At 49.1% G+C, this 22,231-nt stretch overlaps 7 protein-coding genes across 7 annotated transcripts; 4 read left to right on the forward strand and 3 right to left on the reverse strand.

Annotated features, from left to right (window-relative positions):
• Window positions 1-297: 297 nt before the first annotated feature.
• ANOM_010811 (putative xanthine dehydrogenase HxA) lies at window positions 298-4,535 on the forward strand (the record flags this gene model as incomplete). Its single annotated transcript, XM_015556067.1, has 4 exons — window positions 298-531; window positions 586-789; window positions 846-2,803; window positions 2,852-4,535. 4 exons carry the CDS (start codon window positions 298-300, stop codon window positions 4,533-4,535), a joined length of 4,080 nt encoding a protein of 1,359 aa, XP_015401970.1.
• A 439-nt stretch (window positions 4,536-4,974) lies between these two features.
• On the reverse strand, window positions 4,975-7,142 carry prm1 (pheromone-regulated protein PRM1; the record flags this gene model as incomplete). The annotated part of the gene is made up of 2 exons (XM_015556068.1): window positions 4,975-5,228; window positions 5,309-7,142. 2 exons carry the CDS (start codon window positions 7,140-7,142, stop codon window positions 4,975-4,977), a joined length of 2,088 nt encoding a protein of 695 aa, XP_015401972.1.
• Window positions 7,143-9,063: 1,921 nt separating this feature from the next.
• Window positions 9,064-11,863, forward strand: ANOM_010813 (uncharacterized protein; the record flags this gene model as incomplete). The annotated part of the gene is made up of 3 exons (XM_015556069.1): window positions 9,064-9,403; window positions 9,501-11,330; window positions 11,388-11,863. The coding sequence occupies 3 exons, from the start codon at window positions 9,064-9,066 to the stop codon at window positions 11,861-11,863; spliced, it is 2,646 nt and encodes an 881-aa protein (XP_015401971.1).
• A 497-nt stretch (window positions 11,864-12,360) lies between these two features.
• Window positions 12,361-14,231, reverse strand: ANOM_010814 (kynurenine--oxoglutarate transaminase; the record flags this gene model as incomplete). The annotated part of the gene is made up of 9 exons (XM_015556070.1): window positions 12,361-12,651; window positions 12,720-13,014; window positions 13,200-13,213; window positions 13,266-13,419; window positions 13,471-13,543; window positions 13,603-13,708; window positions 13,763-13,847; window positions 13,909-13,977; window positions 14,038-14,231. 9 exons carry the CDS (start codon window positions 14,229-14,231, stop codon window positions 12,361-12,363), a joined length of 1,281 nt encoding a protein of 426 aa, XP_015401967.1.
• Window positions 14,232-14,591: 360 nt separating this feature from the next.
• ANOM_010815 (ssDNA-dependent ATPase MGS1) lies at window positions 14,592-16,175 on the forward strand (the record flags this gene model as incomplete). Its single annotated transcript, XM_015556071.1, has 1 exon — window positions 14,592-16,175. The coding sequence occupies one exon, from the start codon at window positions 14,592-14,594 to the stop codon at window positions 16,173-16,175; it is 1,584 nt and encodes a 527-aa protein (XP_015401966.1).
• An 890-nt stretch (window positions 16,176-17,065) lies between these two features.
• On the forward strand, window positions 17,066-17,908 carry cdc31 (putative cell division control protein Cdc31; the record flags this gene model as incomplete). Its single annotated transcript, XM_015556072.1, has 1 exon — window positions 17,066-17,908. One exon carries the CDS (start codon window positions 17,066-17,068, stop codon window positions 17,906-17,908), a length of 843 nt encoding a protein of 280 aa, XP_015401969.1.
• An 859-nt stretch (window positions 17,909-18,767) lies between these two features.
• admB (ADAM family of metalloprotease ADM-B) lies at window positions 18,768-21,479 on the reverse strand (the record flags this gene model as incomplete). Its single annotated transcript, XM_015556073.1, has 2 exons — window positions 21,134-21,479; window positions 18,768-21,061 (listed from the first exon to the last, which is right to left on the reverse strand). Exons 1-2 carry the CDS (start codon window positions 21,201-21,203, stop codon window positions 18,768-18,770), a joined length of 2,364 nt encoding a protein of 787 aa, XP_015401968.1. The 5' UTR covers window positions 21,204-21,479.
• Between the last annotated feature and the right edge of the window lie 752 nt (window positions 21,480-22,231).

The raw sequence follows: 22,231 nt of genomic DNA on the forward strand, positions 1-22,231 counted from the left end.
GCGATCCCGCCCGCAAGGGGTCTTGATAACGGCTGTGGGGTTTCGCCTCCCCAGATAAGAAGATCACCATATCTATCAACACATACCTCATTTCCCTGTTTCACTGTACGGCATGGATACTACCCTATGCCTCTTTGATTTCACTCCTCACCATTAATAAATATATCTTCTTCATCAGATCCTCGTGAACATCCTCCAAAGTCCGTTTTAGCTGGATAGACAACAGATCTCTGGCTTGGCGTTTGGATCAGCTATCCCCGCACCAGACCGTCCAAGTTTTGGTTCAAGCAATTCACAATGGCACCCGGTATCTTGACGTCGCCGGGGCCTGAAGTCGCTTCTCGAAAAACTGGCTCGCTGGCCCAGTTAACGGAGGAATGGGATGATACCATTCGCTTCTTCTTGAATGGCACGAAAGTGACCCTCGACTCTGTGGACCCGGAGCTCACACTTCTGGAATACTTGAGGGGAGTCGGTTTGACAGGAACAAAGCTAGGCTGTGCGGAGGGAGGTTGTGGTGCTTGCACGGTGGTAAGTGGTGTTCTTGAATTATTTGCAGACTATCGAGGATACTGATTTCAATAGGTTGTCTCGCACGTGAACCCTACGACCAAGAAGCTCTATCACGCGTCAGTAAATGCCTGTCTTGCACCAGTTATAAGTGTGGATGGAAAACATGTTATCACTGTCGAAGGCATCGGAGATGTGAAGAACCCCCACGCGGTCCAGCAACGAATTGCCATCGGTAACGGAAGCCAGTGTGGTTTCTGTACACCAGGTATAGTGATGGTATGATCCCTCTGTCTTATATCGAGTACCTGGCGTCTAACATCATGTGCTGTTAGAGTCTCTATGCCCTTATACGTAATAACCCTGAACCATCTGAACATGCTGTGGAAGAAGCTTTTGATGGAAATTTGTGTCGTTGCACCGGATATAGGCCTATATTGGACGCCGCCCAGAGCTTCAAAGCCAGTGGTGGCTGCGGGAAATCCAGTGCCAATGGTGGAACTGGCTGTTGCATGGAAAACAAGGCTGGCTCTGGAGGATGCTGCAAAGATTCCTCGGAGACGGAGACAGCCAATGGAGATTCTTTGAAGCTTACGGCACCTGGGTTCATAAGTCATAGGCCAGACACAGAACTGATATTCCCACCAACTCTTCACAAGCATGAGTTTCGGCCCTTAGTTTTTGGTAATAAGAGAAAGAGGTGGTACAGACCGGTTACTTTACAGCAGCTCTTGGAGATCAAGCATGTACACCCAGACGCTAAAGTTATTGGTGGCAGCACCGAGACTCAGATTGAAACAAAGTTCAAAGCGATGCGATATAGTGCTTCGGTCTACGTTGGCGATATTCCCGAACTTCGCCAGTTCTCGTTTCAAGACGACCACTTGGAGATTGGGGCTAATGTCTCTTTGACTGATTTGGAGTCAATATGTGATGAGGCCTTAGAGCGATATGGACCTGTGCGAGGCCAGCCGTTTACTGCTATCAAAAAGCAGCTTCGGTATTTTGCCGGGAGGCAAATTAGAAACGTGGCGTCCCCGGCCGGTAATTTGGCTACCGCCTCCCCTATCTCGGATTTGAATCCAGTCTTCGTTGCAACAAACACGGTACTTGTTGCCAAGTCACTAGAAGGGGATATCGAGATTCCAATGACCGAATTCTTCAAAGGTTACCGGACAACTGCACTTCCACCAGATGCTATAATCGAGAGTCTGCGCGTCCCTACTGCATCAGAGAGTAGGGAGTATATACGGGCTTACAAACAGTCCAAAAGAAAGGATGATGATATCGCTATCGTCAACGCCGCATTGCGGGTTTCGCTTTCGCCTTCCCATGATGTGACGAGCGTAAACCTCGTGTTTGGCGGTATGGCTCCAATGACTGTATCCGCACGAAAGGCAGAAGCGTTCTTAATAGGCAAGAAATTTACGCATCCTGCAACCCTTGAGGGTACCATGAGTGCATTAGAACAAGACTTTGATCTGCAGTACGGAGTACCCGGTGGTATGGCTAGCTATCGTCGGTCTCTTGCTCTAGGATTCTTCTACCGATTCTATCATGACGTCTTGTCGGGGGTTGAGTTGAACAGTACGGACATCGACCACGACGTGATTGCTGAGATTGAAAGGGCTATCTCTTCTGGGGAAAAGGATCATGAGGCTTCAGCGGCATATCAACAGCGGGTATTAGGGAAAGCAGGTCCCCATGTCTCCGCGTTGAAACAGGCCACTGGGGAAGCGCAGTACACGGATGATGTACCTGTTCTGAAAAACGAACTGTTTGGTTGCATGGTTCTTTCAACGAAACCACATGCCAAAATACTCAGTGTTGATCCCTCTGCTGCTTTTGATATCCCTGGCGTTTATGACTATGTGGATCACAGAGATCTCCCCAGTCCAGAGGCTAATTGGTGGGGTGCCCCTGTGACCGATGAGGTGTTCTTTGCGGTAGATAAGGTTACAACTGCTGGACAGCCCATTGGTATGATCCTCGCAAAGTCGGCCAAAATTGCCGAAGAGGCTTCGAGAGCTGTGAAGATCGAGTATGAGGAGCTGCCGGCTATCCTTACCATTGAAGAGGCCATCGAAGCCGAATCGTTCTTCGAACACAACCACTACATCAAAAAAGGCGACACAGAAGCGGCTTTCAGACATGCTGACCGCGTTATCACTGGCGTATCGAGGATGGGAGGCCAGGAGCATTTCTACCTGGAAACCCAAGCGTGCGTCGCCATTCCCAAACCTGAAGATGGGGAAATGGAGATTTGGAGTGGCACACAAAATCCCACTGAAACGTGAGTTCGGCATCGCAAAATTATAATGAGAAGCTAACCTTGCTATAGTCAAACATACGTCGCTCAGGTCACGGGGGTCGCAGCTAACAAGATAGTCTCAAGGGTTAAGCGACTAGGTGGTGGATTTGGTGGTAAGGAGACTCGATCCATTCAACTAGCTGGCTTATGTGCGACTGCTGCAGCAAAAACGAGGCGGCCCGTTCGCTGCATGCTGAACCGTGATGAGGATATCATAACTTCAGGTCAACGTCACCCATTCTACTGCCGTTGGAAGGTTGCCGTGACCAAGGAAGGGAAACTACTTGCCCTCGATGCTGATGTATATGGCAACGGTGGACATACACAAGATCTTTCTGCCGCAGTTGTGGACAGGTCCTTGTCACATATTGATGGAGTGTATAACATCCCGAATGTCCATGTCCGGGGTCGCATTTGCAAGACAAATACAGTCTCAAATTCCGCGTTCCGTGGCTTCGGTGGGCCACAGGGAATGTTCATAGCGGAAAGCTTCATGTCGGAGATCGCGGATCATCTGGACATCCCGGTTGAAAAGCTTAGGATGGACAATATGTATAAACCCGGGGATAAGACCCACTTCAACCAAGAGCTCAAAGACTGGCATGTCCCCTTGATGTACAATCAAGTCTTGGAGGAGAGCTCGTATATGGAACGTCGAAAAGCCGTGGAGGAGTACAATAAGAAGCACAAGTGGTCGAAACGTGGCATGGCTATCATTCCGACAAAATTCGGCATCTCCTTTACGGCCTTGTTCTTGAACCAAGCCGGGGCTCTCGTTCACATCTACCATGACGGTAGCGTTCTTGTCGCCCACGGTGGTGTCGAAATGGGCCAGGGGCTGCATACTAAGATGACTATGATTGCGGCAGAAGCACTAGGCGTTCCTCAGTCAGACGTGTTCATTTCCGAAACAGCCACAAACACAGTTGCAAATACCTCATCTACAGCTGCGTCGGCCAGTTCCGACCTCAATGGTTACGCTATCTTCAATGCCTGTGAGCAACTCAACGAGCGCCTTCGGCCTTATCGGGAAAAGATGCCAAATGCCCCAATGAAAGAACTCGCGCATGCAGCTTACTTTGATCGAGTCAATCTCTCCGCTCAGGGGTATTATCGTACTCCAGATATCGGCTATGTATGGGGCGAGAACACCGGCCAAATGTTTTTCTACTTCACACAGGGTGTGACAGCCGCCGAAGTTGAGATCGATACACTGACCGGTGATTGGACTCCGCTACGTGCAGACATCAAGATGGATGTCGGCCGCACCATCAATCCCTCTATTGACTACGGACAGATCGAGGGAGCCTTCATTCAGGGCCAAGGTCTCTTCACGACAGAGGAAAGCCTCTGGCATCGTGCCTCAGGCCAGATTGTCACCAAGGGACCCGGAAACTACAAGATCCCCGGGTTCCGAGACATTCCCCAGGTTTTCAACGTCAGCCTTCTTAAGGATGTTGAATGGGAAAATCTTCGTACAATCCAACGATCTCGTGGTGTCGGTGAACCACCACTGTTCATGGGAAGCGCCGTGTTCTTTGCTATCCGCGACGCTCTGAAAGCAGCCCGGAAGCAGTACAATGTTCACGAAGTTCTCAGTCTACGAAGTCCGGCCACCCCCGAGCGGATTCGGATCAGCTGCGCTGATCCCATTATCGAACGGGCAAGAGTCCTACCTAAGGAGGGAGAGAAGAGCTTCTTTGTTGAGATTTAAGTCAGCCCATGTTACTAACCATTTTATCCATCTGTATCGTTTGCCAGGAGATTCTACAGCGTCATGGTTTTATTATGACATTAGATTGAGAAACGTTTCTCTCACGAATGTATCCCCTGTTATATAGCATATCTAGGTCTACTACATCTATTCTATCTACAGAGCTTAGTATTCGTACAGCTACATGGCTCAGTATCATTTGACATGTGATATGTGATTTGTATTTGGTAATTGACGAGGTAGAAGACTGGGAAATTATGCCAAGTGCCTGCGCATCTATTTGGCCTTGGTAGAAAAAAAAATCAATATATCACGGCTTCGCTTGTGGACATACCCGTATATCCAACGCCGACTTGTATTCTATGTAACAGAATAAATAATCAAAAAATAAAAAAGAAAGACAAATTAGCTGGTAGAGCAATCGTGAATACCACGTGGATCAACGTTTCTCGATCCCATACTCAATATAGCTACTTCCACGCAGATCAGACGTCCCATCAACCTTGAGCGCTCTTTGACCAGCGTATCCCATCTTCTCATCTTCATAGAAATGACCGACAACGGGCGGGGTTTCCTGGGCGGGCTCATACCGAGGAGCAGGTTGCGAGGCGGCCTTTTCATTGGGAACAGCAGTCAATGGAACCTCGGTGAAGCCATTGAGATCTGGATTATTGTTTATGGGAACGCCACCACCTTCGCCGCGGTTCTTGTCCCGGCCCCAGAAAAGGATCAGGCGCGGATAAGGCCGAAAAGAAAATTGAGGAACCATATACCCAGTACGCAGGCCGATATGATGGTTTCTGTCCGGATGCCTTCTTTGATTTTGTTGATGACCCGCATGACAACCTCGGTGATCTTGTTGGACGTCTTGTCGCCTGGGTTCGCGAGGAAACTGTCGGATGCGCTTGTGCTGTTGTTGATGCTGCTGTCAGCACCCTTGGAAAGAATATCGTTGGGTACATGTGGGAAGTCAACGTGGGCATGGTCATGGACCCAGGTAAGGCCTTTTTGGACAGATGCCACCTTGAGACCGATCAAGCAATTGAAGACGTCCTGTAGTGGACTATACAGGATGGTGCCTCCGAACGTGTCGTTGAGGACTCCTGTTGTCTTGTCGACGAAGGCGTTCAAGGTATCGTTAACGGCTGTTGTGCTGGTGTTTACCCAGCCGAAAACGTTCTTGTTGATGTCATTGCTCATGCCATCGATGACTTTGTTGGTGTCGTTCGCCCACTTGGCAGATGTGTTTTGTAAAGAAGTGACCACTTTCTCGGCGAACTCACCGACTTCGCCAGTTAGTTCTGGTACTGTCCTCTCAACAGCTTTTAGCAGCAAGTACTGGCAAAGGCAAGCGAAGAGTCCGGCAAGGGCGAGGGACAGGACGAATAGAGCAGCCGGTGAGGTTGCGTACGCAATGACCCACCGCACCAAGATCTGTCTGCGGCTATTGCTAAACCTGCTTGCTGCTCTGATGCCTGCACCTGCCGTGTGAGGGCGGGAAACAATATATACAACATCCATCGGATCATGCGCATCCTTTCGCACGATCTGAGAGCGCTCCTTCATGGTGCGCCAACGACGTATCTCCTGCCAGGCTGCCGGGACACAAACAAGAGTTGCAGCGATGATTAGAACTGCAAGGAAGATCTTGCGAGCAGCTACGATGGTTTCGGCAACCTTCTTGAAGAATGTATTGATCCCGTTGTTTTCATCGCAGAAGGTCAGCTGCTCCTTCGCAGGAACAGGTAAGACTGAGCGGTCGAAGGTGTAATTACCCAATGACCCATTAATAAGACCCTTGACTTCCTCAAAGGGGAACTTCAAAACGTCTGTGACAAATTTGTCAACTTCATCAAACGTGGGAATGGAGCTGTTGATCTTATTGATAGTATCGTTGATTGATCCTGGGAGGTGGATGTCCTTCAACTCTTCGACGTTCTTCGAGATGTCAAGCTTCGGCACTTCCCCACCGAAAGCGCTCGCAACTTTGTTAATTCCGCTCAAGAATTTGTTAAGGCCAGATTCGAAAGTTTCGACTGCTTTGCCAATGTCTTCACCAACCGTTTGGACTGTTTTGTTCAAGAACTCGGTGGTATCTTGTATCACGCCGAGCGCAGCTTGAGTGCTACCTCTGACAACCATCGTGAATAGACAAAGGTATGTTTGGTACATAACTTTGATGAAAAAGATTATAAGCGCTTCGACTCCAGTGATCGTGAGCAGCAGCATGGATATGAGGCCTTTAATCGCTGCCTCAACACTAGAGGCTGTGAGCTCATTCACTCCCTGAGACAGATAATGGGGCATTGAAGCCATCGAACTCCCCATCGTCTCAACTGCTGTGCAGGCAGACTGGGCTTCGCGCTTCGCTACGTCCATGTCCGACTGCATCCCAGTCGCCGCTATCAAAACTCGGACCAGGACAAGGAGGAGCAAGATCGTCCAACGGTTGAGCCACACTTGTGATAAACGAGCTCGCAACCCTATATATGGTGTGATACCATCGGGGTGCAGCGGTACGGCACGTCCAGGACCGCCATTGGGATCATGCGCGCCATACGGCGGGAGTAGCGGGAAAATAGATCGTCCAGACCTCGAAAACACCATGTCGATGGGTTGGATGGGGTATAGAGGTGGGCTCTGAAAGGGACTGATACCTCCGAGATGGCACAGCGTGAGCAGTGGTGTTGAACGAATCCGTAGATGAAATTCTATTATTCAGAAACGAAAGGTAGTTGTATACCAAAGAGTAAGTGCCGGCCAGCAGCAACCTTTTTTTAATTTAACAGGGGACAAATTATTGGAGAGCCATAACACAAAGTCATATATACTGCTGACGTAGAAGAATGAATGTAGTGACAAGGGAAATGTGTTGGTGGTATGCATAGAATAGGACAATAGTTCAATATAATGGATCCAACAATCAAGAAGGGGCCCACCTTTTTATTATTCTTGAAAGGTCAAGCGATCGCCTGGGAACTTTGCGAAACCAGCAAAGCAAAAGAAAAAAAATTGAATTGACTGGGGGGGAGCCGTCTTTGGGCGTAAACAGACAGCGATGTCCACCCGGGGACGTGCTATATGGGCCACTCATAAGCCGTAGACACGAAAATAGAAGTCTACGGACACAAGGATTAGCTGAAGACTCTGCAGAAGTTTGTTTCACTTTGTGCATGATTAGTGGGCGGCTCTTCTCAGTGGTTTCTGCAGAGCGCTGTCAAGAACCAATATTAGTACACTCGAAGCCGGCGCTTAAGAAGCCCGGCATTGTCCACCAATCCTTTATCCTCAGCCAGTGGTTGCCAAACAATGCGAGATGTTTCTTCTAAGAAAATACTTAGTCTCGTCATTATGTGGAGCCATGGTCAGGCTTGAATAAAGACTTTATTTGTTGCCTCGAAGGCTTCAACATTTGCGACGTTTCTTGTTCCATCTCGCGCTGGGGTATCAAAGATCAGAGCGCGCATTAACATGTCAACTGGATGCAAATTAGCCGCCCTACATTTCTGAGTACTGCGATCTAGCATCCTAGATGAGAATCTAATTCTGGTAGTTGTTAAAAATAAAAGTGGGTGCAGTGGTAGGTCGTGTATGAAACCTTTAAGCAAGTGGGTGGGAAATAGATTTATATCTTGACTTCCACGTGATGGGCTCACTCAAGTACTATTATTTTATCGTAAGAGGCACAGGAGACATTGTAGGACTCTCGAGAATCTCAAATATGGATTAGACAAAGCGGTTTCAGAAATACCCTTGTATGATATGCCACAGCCACAGAACTCCACATAACATGGTCAGGGTTGAATAGTTCTCTATATATGTGAGATATGATTGCTCTAGCAAAGGGACAACCAGCCCATACAACATTTACGATTGTGTACTACCGCTTTCTAAGATGCCTCTGTTCTATATGGTACTTATATCTATATTCATGTGTATTTTTGTATTTTGTATCTTGTATTTTTTTTTACTCTGTTTTGGGAGAGTAGTATGGCACCCTCCACTCTGATACGCAACGTACTCTCCACTGGCCAATATGTGCAAAAGAGTCAGTGCACGGGGATACTATAGCAATAGTATGTGCAGTCTATCTAGATCATACCACACTTACCTTTCTTGCTATTATTATTGGAATAAATGTAACTCGGTTGAGGAGTGCAGCATACAGACTCTTCCGGAACCTGTTGTCCAACAAGGTTAACATAGACACTGTTTACGGCTCGGCGACACGAGTAAAAGAAATCATTTCTATCCTGAAATAATGTATAGGAAATACATATTGAAACAACTATCTCAAGGAGATGTGAAAATCTACCATTGGGGCAATTATGATCTCCATCAGGCTCTGGGCCGTATGAAAAAGGCCATAGAATGCTTCTTTAATTTACAGTTGATCTCAACCCTGAAAAGATATTCAATCATCTCTCTTTGGAGTTGTATATCACCTACAATCTCTTGTAAACGAATTCGATTGTCCTTTTCTCTTTTTTTGAACCTCTATTTGAGGAGGCATAAAAGGCTCATCCAAATGGAATCACCCCCAGGGTCTTCAGATAGGGTTGCTTACCCAGGCAACAAGGCAGAAAATAGAGACCAAGGACAACCTCTAGAACAGAAGTCACTGTCAGGAAACAAAGACTCAATAGAAGATGCAATCACTTCATATGGGCTTAAGGTAAAGACAGGTCTTCAATTGGACCAAGTGAGACTCAGTGATAGATATGTGCTGGAAGTGCAGCAAGTGCAGCAACTGAATAAGGCGTCTGACTTCACTGTCACGGATCGTGACAAGAACGTGACAACAAACACAAGTCAGGAATCTACCGAGATGAGTACTTCTACGAAAGACGAAATGGTTCTTTGTTCTGGTCAGTTGATTTACTGTAACTTTACTTTTCCTTATCTTGTTGCAACCTCTCTGGCTCTCTGTTGTACAGGAGTGTTAACCAGAAGTCTACAAAATAGAAGAAACCCAAAAACAAGCTCTTGAGAAGAAGAAGCTCCGCACAGAAGCCATTGCTTTCATCTGTTCTCAGACGCAGGCTCGCCTGGCCCGGTTTGGGGCATTGTCTGAGGAGATTTCATTATGCCGAACAAGTGAGCAATATCACTGTTACCCCAACGATAGTAAAAGCTTGTCTATTCCCAACCAGGTCCCTACCGAGCTGAGCATTACATCTACCGTCACGATGGAGCCAGTCCAGGCATCTAAAAAGAAGAAAAAGAAGAAGAGCAAGAAGAAGCCTAAGAAGCGAGTGCCCCTTGATATTGGAAGCATTGACTCCCTCAACATGAGAAAGTTGAACCAGGCCAGTCTAAGTGCGCGTGTGCCAAGCGTGCAGTCCTCAAGTGAGGAGGCACCCTCAAGTGATGGCCCGTCTTGTTTGACTCAAAGCCAGGATCTGTCGGAGTCCAGCCCATCCTTGTACTTACAGGAATCTAATCTCAAGACTAAGCATATGATCTCTGCTGACCTGGGGAAGGACTTTGCAGCCCCTTGTGCGACTCAATATAAAAACAGATTGCAAGTCGAAGGCAAGGATACGACTGAATGCCACGAGGGTTGCTCGATGGAGTGTGTATTGAGTACTGGTCCTCGTGAGCAGACCTACCGGGATGCACTTCTGGGTACAATGGATCACAGAGATAAAAGGCGAGTCTCAGGTACAGATCCGACCACAAAAGATGACATAGCAGAGCACAACGCTGCGCTCCATGCAATTCCAACCCCGCTTGCAATCGAAGAGTGGCCCAGTATCACTGGACAGACGCCAGCTGGGAGAGATACACGTGATACAAGCCCAAAGGCTGCTTCTTCGATCGATTCAGTCCAAGACGAGGAGGTATCAAACACCGGATCTTCCACACGTGCGCAGCCATCGCGCCTTGGTCACTCTACATGCAAGAATAAGGCTTCTTCAAGGGAAAGACTGCCTCCTATACAAGAAGCGACAAGTGAGACGGCCCAGGGTTATCCACGTGTAAAACCGCTTTCTCCTCATGCTGAGCGAGGTAGTATATCTAGCGAGGTTCAGAGTCACCTTACATGTACACCGAAGTCCTCAAAATCTACCTCCACAGGTTGGACTAGCGCCGAACCTCAGGGCACGCCACAGACCGAATCCTCGGAGATTGACAATACAGAAACCAAGAACGACCACCAGAAGATTTCCACCGAGACCAGAACTGTTGTGATCTCCCAAACGAAGGGCAGCCATGCACATCCCTCATCATCTCTGAGCCTTGAGAGACCAGGCCAATGTGCCACAGCTGCACAAAAGTACATATCGACCCAAAAACCAGAAGGATTTTTCTGGCAGCTCGATAGCCACGGATTCCCTTGCGCGAAGGCAGAATGTGAGAAGCGCTGTAATTTATGGGATGGCGCAACTGTCATCTGCCCCCGATGCGGACCATTCTCAGAAATTCGTTATTGTTGCAAAGAGCACCTACTGGAAGACATCAAGTACCATTGGCTGTACTGCGGACAGATGACCTTTGAGCATCCTTGCCGAGAGAATTCGATCCCCCGGGATGTGAGAGACGGACCACTTCTGGTTCCTTGTCTTCACCCTTATGACACACCCGAACGTCATCGCCAGGCCGTTTATTTCAATGCAAAGGTTCGTGAGGGGGACTATTTTATCTTCTCGGACTGGACCGATCTGGTGAAAGCCGGCTTCCCCGAGAACAACGTTGAGGTGCGGTGTTCAAGTCGTGTCGTCTATACCATTAGGTTCGAAGACGCAAGTGAGAAAGACCGGTTTCGTCGTGTTCTAGCGACATGTCTCTTCAGTACGTCGACTTCCTTGATATACAATTTATACTTACTAATGACCCATTTCCTTGTAGTGACCATCGAAGTTACCGAACTTGTGGATTATCTATTCCGGCTAATTCGAGACAAACTCCGATCACTGGCTGCTCCCATAGAGCTTGAAGCCACGCTCAAGTATCAATTCCAACAAGAATTCTGCGTGACCCTACAGCCACATATCACCGGAGAGAGACATGCCTGTGTGACCGACTGGGATGGAAGGAACCGTCGTAATTGTCAGGATGCTATCTGCCGAGCTGAATACCGTCGTTTGCTTGGATCCCTTGGGGGAAAGGGTCATTGTCAACTCATTGATCACTTGGAAGGCAGCTACTGGATTCTTCGAGCGGTGAGAACCACCCATCCTGGCGTAAGTGACGCCAAAGCGCGTATGTGTGGAGAGGGTTTCAGCGACGTCGCGGATGAAGATAGAAGAGAGTTCCGCCGGGGTGCAGGATGGGATGGCGCAGGGACTGGCGACATGGAGATTGAGGGAATCAATGATGATTGACTAGTTCTTCATTTGATCCAGCGAAAGGGTTTGGACCGCACCGCCGTAGTCTAGAGGCTGGAACTCAAGACGCAGCTGCAATAGTCGACACTAGTTTTTTGGTGATGCCTTTCATCCTTCCAGGGTCGATCTTTTATTGATCATGCATTAGAAGTTTCAAGGAACAACTAATATTCTGGAAGTCGAGGAAGTGGTCGGAAGAGAGATTTCAGGAACTGCTCGATGCAGGTCGTTGAAGCTCAAACCTTGGACTGTCAAAGGGCCAATGCCATCACAACAACGGTAAAAGCCCCCTCAGAAAAAGAAAAAGAGAAATGAAAAAAAAACAGAAATGAAAAGAAATGAAAGTAAAAGAAAAGAGCTACTGTGGCCACCTCGGCCAGAGTTCTGTTAAATCTTTCTATGTAATCTAAACCCATAAGTCTAGCAGGGATAGCTCATGCCATTGCGGTTCTCTTTTCTACACCACCAAAAAAGCTTTTGCACTAAGCATAACTTCACTGTACAATATACTTCTTCAAGCCGCGCAGTCTCTCCTTGGCGGTCTCCAAAACATCATCATTTTTGCATACAGCAAACCGGAGATAATCCTCCGCAATATGGGCATTGGCGTCAGTGTAGAACTCGGTTGGAGGAATGGCCGCAACGCCAACCTCATGGATGAGGAACCAGCAAAGCTTGAAGTCGCGGGGACGGCTTGCGACATGAGGAGGGAAAGGGTAATCTTCCGGTAGCTTCACTGAAGACATGTTTGCGAGAACAAAGTAGCCACCCTCAGGGTCAGAGTACTAGTGACATTTGTTAGAGGTCATTCAAAACAGCTTGGGCTCGAAGATGTCATCTCGTGAGAATATACCGGAATGTTAAGCTCGTCAAATATCTCACAGAAGCGCTCCATCTTCTTCTTCATTTCGGTGCGACTCTCATCCCAGAAGCCAGCCTTATCGGCTTGCTCAAAAGCAACAGCTGCAGCTTCCTGGAGGGGAGACACGCTACTGTAGCAGATTCGAGTGTGTGCACCAGCCACGTACTTGATCAGATGCTCAGGGCCAATGAGGTAACCAACCCGCCAGCCAGTAGCGTAGAAGGCCTTACCAGCCGAGCCCACGGTGAGAGTGCGCTCGTAGAGCTCAGGCGATAGCGTAGCGATCCTAGTAAAGGGAACATAGTAGAGACGGTCGTAGACTCGTCAGAAAGGATGATGAGATTGTGCTTGATGCAGAGCTCGCCGATTTTCTCAAGTTCATCACGAGAGAAGACCTTTCCTACAGGGTTGTGGCTATTGTGGTGATTAGTATTTCGCTAAGGCGTGGTCACTGGGGCAAGTAATGCTCACGGCGAGTTCAAAACCTAAGGAGTCAGATGAGATGTACCGAGGAGGAGATAAGGGAAGCTCGCTTACAATCATTCTAGTCTTGGGATTAATAGTCTTCTCCAACTCTTCAAAGTCTATAGACCATTCCGAAGCTGGGGAGGTCCTTGTAGCTCCATCCTTGGGAGGGTGAAGGGGGACATATCGAATGGTACCACCGGGCATCTCGATGTTGCTGATGTATCTGTTCTTGGGTGTCAGACATAGGCAAGTTGTTGCGCCGTAGTCTACTCACTGGTCAAAGAAAGGTTCGAAGATTATAACCTCATCGCCAGGTTCAATGAATCCCATAAAAGCACTTAGCATTCCTTTGAATTGTTAGCCAGATAAATTCAAGCTGTCCCATACCATGATAGGCTATTATTACCTTCATTTGCACCTGTGGTGATCGTAACTTCGGTATCCGGGTTGAGCTTTCGGCCGAAGGATGGAGAATATGCATCCGCAATAGCTTGCTTGAGGCGAGGACGACCCTGTACCGAAATGAGCCGGTGTTCGGGTGCATCACCCTTCGATCATTATCGTACCTTGGTCGGGGAGTACTGGTTACATTCAACTTTGTCGAGAGCCTCCTTTGCGGCATCAATTGCAAACTGAGGAGGATTATAGCCACTGAGAGAGGGTATGTAATCAGCAGGTCAGGTCACTGCCTGGGTCCAAATACCACACTTACAAGAATCCCTGCCCCATATTCACAATAGGCTGAACGGGGGAAGCCGCAGCGGCTTCATTGACGATTGACCTGGAAGTCAATTAGACCGACGATCCAGCAACAGTTCTGTTCCAACGATTATTCCCATACCAAACATCCTGTCTTTGGCCAGCGACCCGTTTGGCCGGGCGAAAAGGGTCAGCACGAGAGGTGGTCGCGGACATTGCTCTGGCGCGGGGATCGAGAAAGCGGGGTGACGTATGTCTCGAGAACAAGGGCTGTTGTGCTGGAGTCTTGAACCTCGCGATTGCGGTAGAGATGGAAGTCCGGTGGCCCAAAAACATAGGTGAAGAGAGGATCGAGGGTGATCAGGTGCGGGGAGAAAGTAATTTAATTTGATGATCCGTCGCAATTGCAGGACTGGACTGTAGTAAGATGATAGGGTGCCTGAGGCTGCTGTTCCTAAACGGTGTAGGGCGCAAATGGCGTGCTTGGGCGTATGCATACGTAGCAAATGCCGGCATGGATGTCCCTCGATTACTCATTGACACGAAACCCCACCCAAATCAATTAATGGTCGAATCGGGAAACGCGTGAGATCACGCGTCTGGCCATTGTTTGAATTGACGGTTTGACGGATTATGATCGAATTGCTCTGACCCCCAACAACCCGATTCCCCATCTCCCTCGATGATCCAAGCACTATGGTGTCTTGTCCGATATGCGGGAACTCTGTATCATCTCTGAAAATCAACGACCATATTGATTCCAATTGTCAAAACTTTATTGATGAGCCAACATCCAGCACTGGGGACCTGGCTTCCTCGCAGAAGGCAGAGGTCCCCAGCTTTTTCCAGCCTACCTCGGCGCGGAAAACATCCGCTCAGCCCAACTCGCACCCCGACTCCTCGCCTTCGCAGAATGGTACTCGCAAGAGACCCTCGGCGCCTGAAGCGGAAATAATAACCGATGGCAGCAAGAAGACGAGAAACGATGCGGAGCAATATGTGAAGAGGCCAAGAGTGAGCGCATTGCAGAAGGCAGCGCCGTTAGCAGAGCGCATGCGACCTCGGACTCTCGATGATGTCTGCGGTCAAGACCTCGTTGGCCCTCACGGCGTTCTTCGCGGGCTCATTGAACACGACCGAGTCCCAAGTATGATATTGTGGGGTGGTCCCGGAACTGGTAAAACAACAATCGCGAGGGTTATCGCTTCAATGGTTGGGAGCAGGTTTGTGGAAATCAACAGTACCAGCACTGGGGTTGCAGAGTGCAAGAAGATATTCTCTGACGCCAAGAGCGAGCTTAACCTTACGGGAAGAAAGACCATAATCTTCTGTGACGAAATCCACCGCTTCTCGAAATCACAACAAGATGTCTTCTTGGGGCCTGTAGAAAGTGGGCAAGTTACTCTTATCGGTGCTACAACCGAAAATCCCTCCTTTAAAGTCCAGAATGCGCTGCTCTCCAGATGTAGGACTTTCACCCTGGCAAAGCTTACTGATCAAGATGTCAAATCTATATTGGACCGAGCTTTACGGGTGGAGGGGCCAAACTACTCGCCTTCTGCTCTGGTAGATGACGAGTTGATTAACTACCTGGCAAAGTTTTCGGACGGGGATGCCCGGACCTCCCTGAATCTCCTGGAGCTCGCTATGGATTTATCAAAGCGCCCGGGGATCACTAAGGAAGAGTTAAAACGGTCTCTGACTAAAACTCTTGTCTACGATCGTGCGGGTGACCAACATTATGATACTATCTCCGCCTTCCACAAGTCCCTCCGGGGCAGCGATCCGGATGCTGCCCTGTATTATCTCGCCCGCATGATCCAGTCGGGTGAAGACCCACTGTACATTGCTCGCCGTCTGATCGTAGTGGCATCGGAAGACATTGGCCTGGCAGATAACAGTATGCTCACTCTGGCTATTTCTACCCATTCGGCCGTGGAGAAAGTCGGGCTCCCAGAGGCGCGGATCAACCTCGCACATGCGACCGTAGCTATGGCGTTATCCAAAAAGAGTACCCGGTCATACAGAGGTCTCAACAACGCGTTCGCGGCATTGGCAGAACCAGGCATTGCCGGGCTACCGATTCCAATTCATCTGCGGAATGCCCCCACTCGATTGATGAAGGAACTAGGATATGGGAAGGAGTACAAGTACAACCCGAACTATTTGAATGGCGAGGTAGCACAGGAATACTTGCCCGAGAGACTTCAAGGCCGGAAATTCCTTGAGGATCTCGATCTTGGTCGTCAGGTTGACCCAGACCTCAATGGTCAGCGTTGAGAAAAACGCCTTTATGGACTAAAGCGTTTAACTTGTCCTCCAAGCTCACGTATTATGCACATGAGTGTGGCAGCTGAGCATTCTCAGCTGTGGGAATTGGTGTTGGGAACTGAGACCCGTTCAACCCTGATGAGCCAGATGCCGAGATGGGCTATGAAACTACAAAGCCGCTCGAATCGCAGCTTCAACTGCCCAAAGGATGAGTCCCCTATGGCAGTCACTGGAAGGGCTGGAAATTCAATCAATGGTACGCCCATTGACAGTCAAGCGACTGAATGATTATGGCGAACCCGACGCTGACAAAACAACAAACTTGACCAACACTTTGCTAAAGAATATGAGCGTACTTTCGGTCCGCGATTTGACAGTGAAGATATGGTATACTGCCATTTCTCCAGGAGTTTTCGGTTTTTTTTTTTTCTACCTTGGTCTTTTGGGACTCGCAGGCGGCAACGGGCATGGTTCTAGTGCGGGCTAACTAATAAAGATAACCAACCATAAGATGTAAAGTGTGGATTGTAGATACAGTCTTATACTCATATGTAAAGAAATCTACTCTGTGCAAGAAGTGAATGAGTTGGTATGAAATTCCGCTGTGACTGTAAACAAAAGAGGCTACTGCTTTGATGAATGAATTTACTCCGCGTCACCTTAACTTGGTCGCGTCTCCGCAGCCCGACAACCTGACAGGCAATCAATCCTTCCAACCCATCCCCACAACAACCACACGGCTCAGAACAATTCTCCGACCCAATTTACCGTAACCAAAACCCTTTCTCTTATTTTACGGAATATCTGCCTCTTCTGACAAATTGATCACGTCCCGGTGCTTTTCACCGGCGATCACGCACCGCGGGATCTCATAAACACCAACCACGACAACAACCACCATGGCGTCGCAAGGGTTTGGCTCGCGCTCATTCGCCTCGACCAGGCTACCTGACCGGTCTATGAACGCCAATCCGACTCCCTTCGCCGCGTCTACCTTCTCCCGCCAACGACTAGGAGCTCCAGGATCCGGTGACCAAGGAGCCGACGCAGCGAGATCCTCGCAACAGGCGCCACAGCCACCAGGGCATTCACAGACCCACGGCCCATCACAGGACTCGAATCCCCTGAGTCGATTAACAGAGGAACAACGGGAAGAGATCAATGAAGCTGTAGGACCCCCTTATTGCACTCCCGTTAAAAAAAAGGCGGAAAGGCCAGCTAGAAAGCTAACATCAACACCCTTCTTCTCAAACCAACAGTTCACCCTCTTTGATCTCGACCGCGACCAACATCTAGACTACCATGAGCTCCGCGTCGCTTTCCGCGCTCTCGGCTTTACTCTCCCCAAGCAAGAACTCATCTCCCTTCTCACCACCTACGGCGTACCCCGTCCCCAAGTCCAGCAGCAATCCTCAGCCCAACAACAACAACAGGCTAAGACCGCTCCCGCCACGAATCCCCAGCACCCGTCCAACCTGCTCATGCCCCTCTCTGCCTTCCAGGCCGTGACGGCGCTGAAGATCCTAGAGCGCGACCCCCGGGATGAGATTCTGCGAGCGTTCGAGCTCTTTGACGAGGGCGGCAAGGGGTACATCGATCTGGAGGATCTGAGACGGGTTGCGCGGGAGTTAGGTGAGACAGGACTCGAAGAGGAGGAACTGAGGGCTATGATTGAGGAGTTTGATCTGGAGGGCGTGGGTGGTGTCACCCGGGAGGCGTTTGTGAGTATATGTTGGCAGTGATTACCTTTGTGTGTCCTCCTTTCTTTCGCTTTTCCCTCTCTCTCTCTCTCTTTTTGTTTACGGTGAAAATTGGTTTGGTTGTGTAATGTCCTCTGTTGCGAGATTTATCATATTTGTTGGACTTGGCTTTGTGGCTCGATCCTGGGGATTGATTAAAAACCTTTTATGTTGTGTACAGGCAATTACTTCTTATGCCCTGAGAGTGATTGGATTGTGTGAACAGATGGTATCATTCTGTGACTTGATTCTTCTGCATTGTCTGTTTTCCTTTTTGTTTTCTTTTTCTTGGCAGCATTTCGAATTTGTTGGATGTTTCCCTTGGGCATTGGATGGGCGCCTTATCGGTTGTGGGATTTTCCCCCTTTGGATGAATTATATACTAGTCCATTGCGTCTTGATTTACTGCGTGTTGGTATGGGACATTGTAATTGAGAAATCGGTGCTATTATAGACGTACGTCTGCAATTATGCATTTGCTCGGTCTTCTACGGGCGGTCCATAAACGGGACAGCAATCAATATTTACTAGGTATCGCACTCCGAACACCCGAGGGAGCGCGCGTCTCAATTATACAAGGGCACTATTTATCAACCAGCTCGAGAACAAACATGACTAGGAAAGAGCACCAAAAAGCCCAAGGCCACGAAGACCGAGAGAAGTAGGGGTCGGGAAGATAGGTATAGAGCAAACAAGACATGTCACCAAGTCTTCCATGCAAGTGCCACATATTACTATACTTGCGCCGGAGCTAAAAGAGAACTGAAAGAAAGAAAGAATACCACCAGTATGCAATGTGCGCAGATTCGTCATGAGAATTCGTGTCAGATGAAGTGTAAAATGTATATATAGCAACAGATAATTAAGCATATCGAGGTGCTTGGTTACCATACGCTGGGGGCGGATATGGCGGCGGAGGGTCTGCAAGCCCCTGATATCCGCGCGGCGGCCCATTCGACCACTGATTCATAGGGATCGGTTGCTGCATAGGGCGAGCCCAAGGTCCATATGAACCGGCAGGCGGTGGCATGGGCTTTGCACTCGGTCGTGCCCGACGACAACGGTTGATCAAGCACCACAGAATGGACAGAACAATCAGCCCCCCAACACCACACGCAATGCCGATGACTAGGTTCTTGTGGTCATCAATCCAGCCTTTGACACTAGAGCCATCGCATTTTCCGTTCTTGCAATGGCCACCACCACTACAAGGGGTGCCGTCCAAGAAGTTCTGGTTGACCCCGTAGCATTGACCAAATGTGTTAGAGGAGCAGACTACTTCACAAGACGAGCCATATGCAGAACAAGCATACGTTTCGTTGCTATGCAGCAAGCTACCCATGACGGACCGACACTGGTAATCTCGACTAGTACACTGTCCGCTGGCGCAAGTCAGGCCGGCTGAGGAATCACCACATTTCGTTCCATCTTTCTTGAAGGAGTCAGAAGGGCAAGTACTCGACGAGCCGCTGCACGTTTCTTCCTCGTCGCATTCGCCACGGCTGGCTCGACAGACAGTTCCAGCAGAAGAGAATTGGCATTTCGAGCAGCAGCTATCATTGGCGTCATCGCAAACCGCGCCGCTCTTGAACTTACACGTTTTGGCATCACAGCAACTGTTTTCTCCACAGGACTCTTCTCCGCCACAATCACAGTCTTCGCCCGACTCAACAATGCCATTACCACATTGATGGCCAGTATAGGTGGTGACCCCTCTGTTGTCGGAAAGGCAACTGGACTTGACGCTGTTGCGACCCAGGGCCGAGCAAATGTTCCCGATTGTACACTTGGAAAACTCGGTGATATCTGTGCCCGTAGTGGGGTTCATAATATACTGCCCCTTTGCATCACAGGAGGATGCAGTTAAAGGACAGCATTGCGATGATGCCTCAAGATTTTGCCCACATGTCTGGGTATCACAATCATGAACCGCTCCGAACGTGTGGCCCGACTCATGCGCAAAGATCTGCCATCCACCACCGGAGGAGCGGACGACGACGTTGGTGCCACTGACTGCGTTCGCAGCATCTGATACAACGTCTGCATTACACAACTGCCCAAGCCATGCCAACCCAACCTCGCTGCCTGTGGGGCAGTTGCTCATCAGGGTCCAATAAGCATTGGTATCTTTTTGCTGCCCACGCCACTTGGAAAACTTATCCAGTCGAGATGAGATATTCCCCTCGGAACATGGCATGTTCCACTCTGCTGAAGCGGGCGGAGTTTGTGGGCAATCCTTTTCGGTGATGGTTAGATTGCGTAGGCCGATGGAGATATTGAAGGACTTTTCATAGATGTTCGATGCGCTGTTGACAGTATTTATGATCCATTTTTGGGCGGCTTCTTTGTCATCAAACGAGCCGGTGAAGCCACAGTCCGTAGCGATACCGATCAACGCGACTTTCTTGGTGTCGGGGCAACCAGACGTATCACCAATGGTCGACTTCAAGCTCACACCACCACTGTTACCCGAGACACCCCCAGTGTCAGATTGCCGCTTGGTGAGTCCGAACAGTGAATTGAGAGACATAGCACCCCATTGACTCATGTCCTCCTCGAATTGGAGAATCGGGTGACTTGGGTCGGCGTTGAAGCTGAGTTTGTCGGCTTGGCACGACGAGGAGACGGGGAATGAGCGCTTCAAGTCGGTGTGCAGTTCCCGGATCATATCAGAGTCCCGATAGAAGACCATGTATTCACCTTTCCGGTCTGGGATGTCCACATCTTGCTGACGTTTATTTTGCAGGTATGTTGATTTCAACTCGACATGATGTTTATCGTCGTGGACGCTGAAAACTCCTTCAAATAGAGGTTGCGATCCGTCATTCTTCAGGTAAATCCGGGCCCATCCTACAGGATCCCACATGCCTTTCCCTCTCCCAACCAACGCACGGCCTTTGAAGACCTTGTGTTCATGTCGCTCGATGGGCTCTTCACGTTGAATGTTTCCATGGCGATCCAAATACTGCACATATGCGTCTTCGGCCAGGATATCATGGTTCGGTTCTAATTCTAGTTTTATTCGTTGATTTTTGTCACGCAGGTTGAAAGTGACATCGAAATGAGAAAGGTGATCGACTTGATGGGAGGAGGTATGAATTCTAGGATGATCTAGAGTCGATATACGCTGAATAGCATTTGGCTCCTGCGACCGAGCTGTTCAATATTTCAAGGTTAGGAACTGGTAAACGCTGAGTAGTTCGGGAAGGAAAATTTATGCAAACCGACCTTCTACATGAGCTGCAAGGAGTGAGATTGCACTGGTAGCAAACCAAAACGATTGTTTGAACAACCTCATGACCGCTGCTGGTGGCTAACGCCCAGGGTGTTAATCGATTCCGACCGACAGATGGGCAGTAAGACAATGGAGTGGGCGGAAAAGTCTAGAGGTCCCCTTGGCCGAGCAACAGCATCAGGCAACAACAATAGAAGCGATGCCGCCGTTTCAAACCAACTGACCAAGTTCGATGTAATAAACGGTAACTTGGTTGATTCTGGTCGACAGTTGCTCTCCCGCAGCTCCCAGTCAACGGTATAAGCACGCAATATGCAAGTGAACGATAGGGGGATCCTTCCAGGCAGCGAGCAATCGGTCAACTAGAGACGCCACGGCGATACGCTTGGCTGGGGCGCAGCAGTCTTGGCGGATGCGACGATGTGTTGCTGGAGTGAGCGAGATCAACAAATCGAACGAGCGTGATGAGGTAGACGGAATCGGAAATGGAGAGGGGATATCTCCAGGGTATGGAGGGAGGAATAGAGAACGAATGGGGGGAGGGGAAGGAGGTTGTCGTGGAGATCAACCAGCGAAAGATGAGATGGGATTCGGATGTCGGATGTCAACACGATGCGGGAGGAATGAAAGAAAATCGGGGTTCAACAAACTAGTCTGAGAGTGGGTTAGGAATGGTCCCTTAGGCGGATTAGTGAGCGGATCAATTGGCTGTCCACAGCCTCAGGGTTGGGATCGGCGGGGAACTGGCGCGTTACCTGTGGCTGGAACTTTTAGTGCTGACAGTATATAAGGCGATATTAATGTTGTCGGGAGGGACAGAGGAAATGAAGACAGTTTCAAGACAGAGTCTTCCCCAATCGTACAAGAGTCGTACCTCCAAATGCTCCAGGGCTGTCGCGGAGAGATTCCCACCAAGGGACAATTAGTAGTGGATCTGAGACGACAAACAATTTGCTAGGATCATGTGTTCAGGGTCTAAGCTCTAAAAGGACCAGCGCAGGGTAGCCCTAGGATCCCTTATTGCCTAGGCATCCAGGTTTCAGCCAAAAGATAGAGAAACAGAAACAGAGGGGGAAAAAGTAAAACTAAAA

The sequence above is a fragment of the Aspergillus nomiae genome, assembly GCF_001204775.2.
Source record: "Aspergillus nomiae NRRL 13137 chromosome Unknown contig00503, whole genome shotgun sequence".
Classification (NCBI taxonomy): domain Eukaryota; kingdom Fungi; phylum Ascomycota; class Eurotiomycetes; order Eurotiales; family Aspergillaceae; genus Aspergillus; species Aspergillus nomiae.